Here is an 11,467-nt window from a genome sequence, read left to right as displayed (position 1 = left end):
GTAGCACCTTTACTGCCTCTCTTCTAGTGTATGTGTGCATGGATGAAATCCAACCCTTTCCCTATCCAGAGCCTCCTCTTCTCCAGGCTATAGAGCCCCATCCTCAGCTAAACTGACCCAGATATATATAGTAATGATACCAGATCAAGTTCCTGTATTATGAAATGTGTCAAGTTTTATCAAAGAATGACACAATAAAAAGGATTTTTTTTCCTACCAAAAGGAATGCGGGCCTTGGGATTTGGAGTTGTGCTTCGGAAGTGGCTCGATTTCTTCATTCAGGCAATATGATCATCCAAGGCTTAGTACTCTAAATCTTACTGCAATAATTCCTTTCATTTGCTTGATAAGCCTCAGTTCACCAGTCCTTGCTGGAAGTCCAAATCCTGCATCTGGCATTATTTATGGAATTTATTCCATCAATTTCATTTATTTCACCAGGCATTTATTTATGGAATGAAGTACCAGGGCTGTAACATCACTGTCTCACAGGGAAGCCAAACTGCACTAGCAAGTGGTGTGCAAATCTGTGATAACTCACTGGGACAGCAGGTCTTACAGCTGTGTTATGCATTACCTCCTTTGTAATGTGAAAATAAAATCTTTTTTATTGAAGTAATTTGAAAACCAATGGAAAAGATAATCATTGACGCAACATTATTACTGTAACAGAATAAATTCTGTTGTCTGAGAAGGGAAAGCCTATCAGAGATTACAAATTACAGAGATTATTATAGGTGTTACTGTTTAGTCTCCTATGGTGAAATTCCTGCCAGTGTAGGATTGCTGCCCTTTACTGATAATTCTGATTTTTGTCTCTTTTCACTAGGAGGTACTTTGTGGAAACACTGCCAGGTATTTTTGACATTATGTGAGCAAGGAAGTGTGAGTTATGAAGGCCCATGAAAACATAAAAGCTGCCAGAAAAAAAAGAAAAAAAAAGCAAAAAAAAAAGCAAAAAAAAAGCAAAAAAAAGCCTCTTGATTTAAGGCTTAGTGGTAGTCCAGTGTGCAAATGGAGCTAATAGGTGTTAGGTACCCAGAGGTGCATGTAGTGAAATAGCCTAATGGGGCTTGCACAACAAATTAGTGGGAAACTCGAGATTCAGTTATTAGGTTACTGTTTTCTGGCCATGTGTCTTCATCATGTGTAGTGAGATATTTTTTAAATTGTGATTTCATATGGTTGACAGAGCATGTTTGTGTGCTTTTTAGCTGCACAAACATTTTTGCAGTTCCTTCCAGTGGTCATGGAGCACCTGTGCAGGAAACTCTCTAGAGTCCAAACAATGTCATAGCAGCTAAGTGGGAATTCTTACTGTGGAAAATAAAAATGCTACTTCCACAGGAAATTCCTAATCACCTATTCCCATGGCTGCCATAATGCACTTATTGCTACATGGCCTTTATAGATGGCCATAAATGGTTGCTGATCCATGCCTAACTTGTACTCAAATTACTGATTTTTCAGCACTCATAAATCAGTGTGCTGTCACTGGCAGACACATTTATGTCCTGCACCTAGCAAGCTTTTGTCTTAGAGCAGCATTATAGTGCTGCTGAACATAAACTGTTCTATTAGGCATAGAGTGATGCTTAACTTAGGTAATAAAGAAGAAGAGACGAATATTGAGACACTTCTTGGCTTCTTCTCAGGTTTCATTGTTTCTTGGCAGAACAAAAGCGTTTCAAAATCAGCATAGTTGGCAAGTTGTGCATTCCATTCATAAGGAGAAGTTACCCAGTGATGGATGCTGTACCAGGCTGAGTCTAAGAAGGACAGTGCAGCAGGTTGAGGGAAGTAATTCTTCCCCTGTGTCCAGCACTTCAGAGACTGCTGCTGGAGCACAACACCTACTTTTGGGCTCCTAAGTACCAGACAGATGTTGAAATATTGGAATGAGTCCAGCAGGAAGCCAGTAGGAAGCTTATAGGGTACAAGAAGTGGCTGAGAGAACCAGATGGGTTTGTTCAACCTGTAGAAGAACAGGCAGAGGTGGTGCTGCTCTCTGTGACTCTCTAAATTACAGAAAGATTAAGCCAAAATCTTCTCAGAGTTATACAGTGGAAGGATGATGGACAACAGACACATAAAAATATGGAAAATGTTGATGGTACATAGGGAAAAAACCCCATAGGAGTGGTAAAACACTGGAATAGGTTTCCCAGAGTAGTAGATACTACAAACTCAGCTGTGTAGCTTTCTCTCATTATACTTGCTTTCAGCAGGATGTTTAATGTAGGAGTGCTAGAGGTCCTTGTCACCTATATGATTTTTTAATATATGTTACTGTAATAATTCTTTGCTTCCTTACAGACTACACTATAGAGGTCAGGAAAAAGTATTTTACAACTACAGATAAACCCACAGCAACTGGACAAATCCTGTCTGATTGATTTGTCTGCACTCAGGATTATTGTTTGGTCCCACAGTGGAGGGAAAGCAGACAGAGCCTCCAAATCTGTAATCTACCTAGGCAAAGTATTTTTGAAACACTTGCATCAGTAGTTGTACGTGTAAAATAAAGGAACTTCCTCTTAGTCTCAAAGGGCTGCAGTCAGCTTGCCCCAAAATTGGGGAATGATTTTGTCTTGAACAGTTTCTACCTGAAGTGCAAGGACTGTTGCTTTGACAGTCTTTCTTCCACTATAAACAGCATTAGCCAATAACAAAAATACCAGAATGTTATTTTTTTAATTCCAACCTTAGCAAACTTAACATCACAGGCCTTTTGCCTATTAAGAAAGGTAGGATGATGAACATGTACCAGATCCCAGTTGTGTTGCTTAATGCCTGAATGGATCATACCACAAAGATAAGGCTATTTTTAAAATTGATATATCCAAGGGGTTGTGTTATGGAAACTAAGTCCTGGAAGTTAGAGAAGCTGAATGAATAAGTTTGTCTTTTTAAAAAAAAACAAACCCTTCCACATCCTTGTTCAATCAGTGTTGCCTGAAAGAAATTTGTACTGCTAGAGTTGACATTTCATAGTTCATTGGGGAGAAACTATGTGAAAATATTAATAAAGTCATATATGTTATCATGATTGGTAGAAGTGAAAGGGAAGGTAAACAAGAGACTCAGAGCAAATTATCATGGTTTATTATTAATATTATTCCACAAACACTTAGTATTAATGCGTAATTATTGTACGGTTGATGAACTAAGTATATTTATGAAGGAATCTGTGTGGTTTTGTTTAGTTCACAGATTTTTTAGCAGTGATTTTTTATTTTCTTTTTAATATTTTCTTTTATATTCCTACCTTTCTAGGGAAGAAAAATACATTAAAACATGCAGTAGAATGACTTTTTCTCATACAGAGCTAAAATAGATGTGTAATAGGTCAAGTAGGGTCAGCTTTTAGTCCATATTTCATCTGAGTCTTTAATGGTCAGTGAAGCTAATGGAGTTATGGTGATTTATGTCAGCTGATGATCTAACCCTGCATCGTGTTGTTTTGTGGTTGAAGCACATGGTTGGTCTGCAGAGCCTTGTCTTGTTCCTTGTTTGGACAAATGAACAAAGAACATCCAAACACAGATATCATAGTTTGTCTTGAACTATCTTACTATAAAATAATAAGTTGCCACTGTGGCAAACCCACCATTCAGATTTTTTTTTTTTTTGTTAATTTCTGCTTTTAAAAACAGAAGGTTTTGGTTCTTCATATAAAAATCTAGTAAATGAATACTGGAACACTCTGCTGTACTTGGCCTTCATCTCTGGGAATGTCCACTCTGCTTTTCTGCTGATAAGCTCTAAGTTTTTAAAGCCTTCATTTTGGCAAAGGCTTCATCTTCTGACAGCAGCAATCCTACCTAGGGAAGAAAAAAAACAGATTTCTCTGTAGTAGTTATAATTCTTTCAGCTTTTTAATAATGAAAATGCATCAACCATAATAAAATCCAAATTAATTTTTCAGCTTAAAGTTGTCTTTTCTTGATTGATAGGTTCTTGCTAGAGCCTTTAGTCTGGAATAGTTTCAAACTATTTCTTTCTCTGGTCTTGTACTCTGAAGGGTTTGAGATGCAAAATATCTGCTTTGGGTATCATCAGCATTAAATCTCTGGAGTGCAATAGCAGTTTGTTCTGTACTTTCAACTTTAACCATTGAACTCTGGATCTCAGCTGTTTTTTATTATCTGTGGAAGTTGCTGCATGGCAAAAGGAACTTGGGGAAAAGAGGAGCTCAGCTGTCACGTACCTTATAGCACATCATAACGTGAACACTCTGTATTGACTCTTGGTTTGCCAGAGACAGAGAGATGGTGCAAGTAGTGGTTACCTAAAAGAAAACGGAAATCTTGAGACCAATCAAATGCTCTTTGTTTTGTGCTGGTATCACCAGTGTGACTTGTTTTCTGCCTACGTGCATGTCTGGACATCTGCTTTATGTTACCTCTCCTTGCCTGCTCCCCACCCCTCTCTCAAACATATTTGGGAGCATAAAAATAATTTCTGACAACCTATGAATTGAGGTGAGCTGGTTTTTTTGGGCTTAAGCCTTAAGTTAAGTTGATATTTTGAGGAGGCTGTATCACTCAATCCAGCAATTACAGCAAAATACAAATTTTTAAAACCAATTAGAAGCCTTTTTAAGATTAACTTAAGATTTTCAGCAAATATTGACAGCATCTTACACTGGCGTGACTAGAGAGACTACTGATCAATTTTACACTTCAAAAAAAAAGATGAAAAAAACCCTCTCATTGTCCAAGAGTAAGAACATTAAAATACTTGAGAAAAAAAACCCTACCTTTTTGAAAATCAGAACAAAGATTTTTGTTAAATAAAATATTTTATGTATTAACCTCTGAATAACAATAGTAAGTCTTTGCACTCTAAGGAACAAAAGTTCCTTACTAAGATGTGATAAAAATACCTCCTGTATCAAAGGTATTTCAAGCTGAAAAGAGCCTTCAAGTGGGTCTAGACATAATGTACTTGCTAAAATATAACGGGTGCCTCTGAAAGTCAGATACAGATCTGTCTTATAGTTTGTACTAGCTGATGAATCTAATGTTCCTTCCACCTTCTAAGTCCTTCAAAATAGTTGCACAAATTTCTATAACAGTTCAACAGCTAGTGCTGGAATCTTACTGATGATTTACTGCCCTGTGATTAAATATAAGCAAACAAATGTGCTACACTCTTTAGAGAACTTTCTGAACATCAGCTAACATTATTCCTGAAAGCCAATTTCTTCTTATTATGAGATTGCTTTTATTTTTACCCTAAAGTAAACCAAATGGGAATTCATGACACTTTTCTTTGTATCATACTTTGTTTATTTGTCTCTTAGCTGAAAGCCAAAGAAGGGTTACTGACTTATTTTTCTGTCATTGTTTCCACATAAATCCCTGTTGCTCAATCTCTCTTTGGTTGCTCTGCAGAGATCCCATGTGCAGATCAAAAAAGGTGTTTTAATTGATCAGCTGAGGCTTCTTTCCCATGTAGAATCCAGTGATATAAAGATAGCTAACAGCATAAAAGACCTGTATTTCTTACTAAGATAGGTTTTTTGACATTATTTGTATAAATGGTATTCTTCTTATTTCAGCTTGCATGGTTTATAATAAATTTCATTTCAACTTCCTGCCAGCTTTAAAAAGGTTGTTAAAAAGCTAATGTGAAGAAGCTGTTATCAGATGTCTTCAAATTGAGGTGAAGTAATTGTCTGCAGCTGTTCTTTCTGTTCTTCTGCTTGGACATTATACAAGGTGAGGTTTTAGTTTAAATAGCTTTCATCAGGCTACCTAAGTTTGGGTTGAACCTTGTGGAGACTGTTTTTATTTTGTAATGGTGGTTTCGGGTAAGGGCAATTTCTTCCTGAACTAATTAGAGTTTCTTGAGGAAATCTTGCCATGCATTTGTACACAGTCTTTTAATATCAATTTAGAGTCAAAAGATATTTGAACTGTTCTGTTCCTGTCTTGGGATTCTGTGTGCATGCTGGCTCATGCTAGGTAACCTTCTGAAGAAAAAACATCTGTAGTGATCCCTTGTCATTCTAGGACTTGGGTGGCTTTTACTGCAGGATTTCTCAAGGGTAAAATTTATACCCACAGGGAAAATCAAATACATTCATTTAAGGGATTTAGCAAAATCACCCTTAAGCAAATCACCCTTTTTAGTAAGAGCTATAATCTCTCTATATAATTTTAGCTTTATTTTTTGGTAAATCAGGTTTGGATCACACATCAGTTGTTCTTTCCATGCTAAGTAAAGCTCAATGTTAAGATTTTGTTCGCTACAGATGTTTGCTGTGTCCCTCGTGCCGGTGGGAATAAAATTATTAAAAGCCTTGTGGATAGAGGCACACTATCATTAGAAGCTCCTGGAAAAGCTTTGTGGTGAAGTCCTGTGCAATCATACTTGGGAGAGCAATGTTGTAGCAGCTTGGGGTAAAAGAGTCTGGTTTTGGGAAGGAGAGCAGCTTGTATTCAGAATACTTGCAGAAAGCTTTTGAATATATGGGCTCACTCATTACGTTGCTGATTATTTTACATTGAAGATTATAACTTACTATGCTTGGGACCATTTAAATGTCTTTGTGGTTAAAGTACCTCCATCTTTCTTCCAAAATGCCTTAAAGGAAGATTATAGAACTGATTATTTTGGTTCATTCTGTACATATGATCACTTCTCCTTAAAACCTGTGGTTGACAAGTTGGTTTGCTGTAAATTCTGTGGTGAATGAGCAGTTATGTGTCAAAAGTGAACTTTGCAGTTTATTTACTCTCCAACACTTACTTCATAACACTTTACAGCTAGTCCCATACATAGCAACCTTTTAATGGCACAGTATGGTACTAGACCCACCTGTAAAAAAACTTTTTTTATCCTGGTGAACTTTTTTAGTCTTTGTTATCACATTTTTTGCATAGGCCTCTTAGTAATTCTTAAGGAGGTTTTGTTTGTCTTTTTTCTTTTTTTTAATATAAAAATTTGTTTCAGCTCTCTCTGAAAAGAAGACAATTTTAAATTCCCAATTGGATTGAGGAATCCTTTACAGCGCTGTAATACAAGATAATGTGTCCTGCAGAACACTTGACTTTGTTCTTGTGTGATACTGGAGCTGTCTTGCATTGATATCCATCATTCAGTGGCAAAGAAAAACAAGTCCATGGAGTTTTCCCATGGAGACCCTAAGTGTCATGACAGATCATTGGAGTTTAATCACCTTCATCTGTCATGCATAAGATATTTAATATGGAATCTTGGTCCAGATCATCAGATAGGACCACAAAGATGAGTACGGAAATAGAGGATCTCACATACATGGAGAGGCTGAGAGAGATGGGACTATTCAGCCTGGAAGGGAGAAGGTTCAAGAGCATTCTTATCCTAGTTTCTAAATGCCTGATGGGAGGGAATAATAGAGAGAGTCAGATTTTTCTCAGTAGTGCCAGCTGGCTGCGTGAGAAGCAATGGGTACATGTTAAAAACCATGAAATTCTGGTGGGTTTTTTTGGTGGTTTTTTGTTTTTGTGGTTTTTTTTTTTTTTTTTTTGTACTGTAGAACACTGGTCAAACACTAGCACGTTTCCCATTGAGACTGTGGAGTTACTCAAAACCTGGCTGGACAACCTGTGCCGTTGCCCTGGGCACTCTGCTGCAGGAGGGCTGGACTAGATCTGAGGAGGTCACATCCATCCCCAGCTATGTGTATAGGCCATTTGTGTTGCCATGTTTTTTTCAATGGGGATTCTAAGTAGAAATCCAACTTGAGCCTCAAATACCCTTGGACCAAAATAGTTCTTTTGCATTCCAGAGTTATAACATTCCATGGGAACAGTATGATTTTTTTCAGTTTCTCCAAATCAGTGTCTTTCCACATAGGGAGCAAGGATTGCTGTCCTCACATGCTAGCATAATCAAGTCCCTGTTTTACATAGCACCTGTCTAAAATACAGAAACAAGTTATCTACTAGTTAAGTTTCCTGGTACGTCACAGTGTAAAATCAACCATTTAGTTGCTTAAAATGTCTTGTTCAGGCTAATTTTTTTAATCCTTTGTCTCTATATTCTACCTTTCTTCTATTTCATCCTCTCTTTACTCAGTTTTGGTGTAGTGAAAACTACAATTGGAGCAATTTAGCTTTTTCCTGAAACTAGGGGAAAAGGGCAATTTGCCCCTTTATTACTTCAAGCAGGTTGTCAGGAAAATTGGATGAGCCTATAGGCATGTATGTTTTCCATAGATTGTGTCTGGTACTTATAGTGACTTTTCCTATCATTGCACATCTGCTGTGGGTTCTGCTGGGTTCAGTGGCTTTAGATGAGTCACAAAAGTTTCTTGTGTGGTGTCCCTAATGCTTTTGCTGGCCCAGATAGCTGGAGCTGCTTGCTTCAATGAAGGAGCATTGTGTGAGGGCAGCAGGAGTGTAAACTAGGACAAGAATCACTTTGGCTCTAAGGTCTCCTGGCAGTGAGATACAAACATGTAGAAGGAAGGGGTTCTTTATTTTCACTTCTATAGATGATAGGAAAGAAAGACTAAGTTGCTGCTCCTGCCTCTTTTAGCTGTCAGTTTGGTGTGTGCATGGGGATTGTGACAACCAATGGCACACGGCTGAAGCCGAGAGCACAGGGGAATGTCTGAAACCAAAAAAGGTGGAAATGTCATCTCTGCTTTCCTAAAATCAAGGGAGGGTGCTTTTTGATGGGAAATGTAACAAGTTTGAGGCATTAGGCTATGACTGAGGGTAGGGTGTCCCTGAAGAAGGGCACCCCCATGCATTTAGGAGTATGAAACAATGCGCGTTCTGCTCCAGTGGCTTTGGATCTTTTTTCCTGGTTATCACTTGAGAACTTCATTGTGGGGTTCCATGAGTGGTTAGAAGAAGCCTTCTTGATGCTAATGCAAGCAATCGTGAAACACCTAATCTCCTCCATAGGATCAGGGCAGATACCACAGAACTTTGGGACAGTGTCTCACTGATGAAGCCCAGCAAGAGGGTGAAAAAGTTTTGAACTAATCATCAGACAGGTTGTCTATTTTAAACAGGCTTTCTAAAGAAAGAGGCTTCAGTGAGCTGTGTTTGGCTTTTCAACCCATCAGTCCATTTAAACCAAATTTAGCAGTGCCCTGAGGTACTAAAAAAGTGATGCTTTGATTTTCATGAAAATCAGTATCTTTTTTGAAATGGACTAGCCCCATATTGAGGAAGGAGCTATGTTGAGGTCAGCAGGCAAGTTCCAGGCTTATCTGCACATGCATAAATGGCTGAGCAGGATACATATGGAAGAATTTGCCTAAGCAACTGCAGCTCCTTGCCTTGGCTTTATGCACAGGAGCTGTTTGTGCTTGGGAAGGGGAGGATGCAAGGAAGTAGGTCACATTCAAAGAAATAGGCTTTTTTTTTTTCCTCTGCTCTTTGGGAAGCGTCTTGTGGGACGTTTCTCTGTTTTACAAGAAATGTCTGAGGCAGACAGCCTGATGATGGCTAGTTATCAGAACACAAATGTCTTTGCTTATTCTCTCCTACTAAAGGACTCTTCTCACTGCCTCAACTTGTTCTGCAGCTGTAGAAGAGTTTTACTGGGGTTTTCATTTTATTCTGTCCCTTTAGGATGTTGCAGGCTTAGAAAGATAGTTGATATGGAATATGAACGTTTCAAGAGCTGTATTTTCTTTCCATTCACAAAGCGAAGAGCTAGCCAGAGAAAACTTCAGGTTTCATCAGCAGTCTTAAAATACACATGGTAGTGTCCTGACATATGTCAGTCTTCAAGAAATCAGTTCCCCTCACCAAAAGTAGCTGTATACTTTTTGCTAGCTGTTTGAAATACTGAATTATTTTTTATCCTTTTAATGTATCATGCAAATCTGATAGGCAGATAGGAAAACTGTATAATCTGGAGAGTTTACAGTACTCTGTTTCAGTAAACAAACCAACCAGCCAACCTAACCCCCTTCACTAGCTTCAAAGAACTTCTCTGTACCTGCTCAGCACACGCTTAGCTCTGTATGTTTGTTCGGGAGAATATCACAGCTCGTATTTATAATACACACTCGAATATACATCTCGTGGGAAGGTGTGGAAGAGGAAGTTGAAATGGTTTTTTGCTGATGATAAAATCAAAACAAACACAACTGCCGATTCCCTGGCCAGCCAGCTTGCTGGAACATTTTTATAATTCTTTTACTCTGTTGTTGGAGGACTCCAATTAGCCTCAAACTGGAGATCGCAGCTTGTGTGTGAAACAGGCAGCTGCTGGCACGCAATCCTCCCTGAAGTTGTTTCCTTTCCTTTTTCCTGAGATTTAGCGAAGGGGGGGAAGGGGTTGGAGTCACATGGATACAAAGCTTTTGATTAATGTCCAAGTCTCTGCTGCTGCGGAGGCTTTCCAACCTCTCAGCTAGCAGGGCGAGCTGGGAACCAGTGACCGCTCGTTTCCTCCGGGCTGTGTCCCCTTCCTGACGGGAAAGGAGCGCGCTCTGGGGTGGCTCGTCGCCTCCGGAGCTCGGGCGGTCGCGGAGCGGGGTGAGCGGGGGCTGCGGCTGCAGGAGGGCCGGGGAGCGGCCGGAGCGCGGCCCCGCCGTGTAACTTGGCGGGGTCTTTTGTTGTCCTTGTCCGCAGCGCAGCGCCGGGGCGCTCGGGGGAAGGCGCCGGGCTGGGAGCACCGATCCTCCTCGCCGCACCATGACAGAAGAAAGCAAAGGGGAAGGCAAGGGGGAGAGCGGGAAGGACTTGGAGAAGCAGCTTCGCTTACGCGTGTGCGTCCTCAACGAGCTGCTGAAGACGGAGCGGGACTACGTGGGCACGCTGGAGTTCCTGGTGTCGGTGAGCGGCGGCGCCGGGGGCCCGCGGCCGCTCCGCAGCTGCGCGGGCAGGCGGGAGCGCCCCAGCCGGGACTGCCGGCCGGGGAAGGGTTTTACCCCCAGTTCTTGCCTAAAAGGGAGGGAGGGTAACAGGTTTTGAGATAGCCGAAGAGGGGTCGTGCGTTCCTCCCTCCCCGCCTCGACTCCCCCATACCCCGGCTGCACTTTGGCGCTGATGGTCCTTCCATCTCCGCGCGTGGAAGGGGATGGGGGTGATGGGTTTGGGCTCCCCCAAACCTATCGGGTTAGGGGGTTTGTGTTCATTTTAGGGTGCCGTAGGGTATTCCACTACTTGCGACAGTCTTGGAAAGCCAGCGGTGCAGGGGGGAGGGAGCAGGACAGAGGGGGTGCTGGTGTGCAGCAGCTGCTTGGCATTAAAGCCACATGTGGCATTCACTCCCGTCTTGTGATATAGGGTCAGCTGGGAACCTAGTGCCTTCTGCTGAGCTGCCTTGGGACAGTTTGAGCTTCCTTCTACATTTGACTGTCACTGTTGATAGGACTGTTGGTGCCGGGTAATACCCTAGTCAGAAAGGCAGAAGTTCTCACTCAAAAAGCCAAAGAGACAAATTATTGCAGAACAGATGTGGCCAGTGTTTCATTTGTGCCTGATCTTGGTGGCATCACTTTAGG

General features: G+C 40.7%; 1 protein-coding gene across 1 annotated transcript in view; it reads left to right on the top strand.

Annotated features, from left to right (window-relative positions):
- Positions 1-10,655: 10,655 nt before the first annotated feature.
- Positions 10,656-11,467, top strand: part of PREX2 (phosphatidylinositol-3,4,5-trisphosphate dependent Rac exchange factor 2) — a gene marked incomplete at its 5' end in the record, with an annotated part of 167,792 nt that continues 166,980 nt past the window's right edge. Inside the window, one exon of the mRNA XM_084203160.1 lies at positions 10,656-10,796. Coding sequence (XP_084059286.1) covers positions 10,656-10,796 — 141 coding nt within the window. The remainder of the gene's footprint in view (positions 10,797-11,467) is intronic.

The sequence above is a fragment of the Fringilla coelebs genome (assembly GCF_963513975.1).
Source record: "Fringilla coelebs genome assembly, chromosome: 1".
Taxonomy (NCBI): Eukaryota; Metazoa; Chordata; class Aves; order Passeriformes; family Fringillidae; genus Fringilla; species Fringilla coelebs.
The sequence above is the reverse complement of the archived record's forward strand: the minus strand, read 5'-3'. Positions and strand labels throughout refer to the sequence as shown.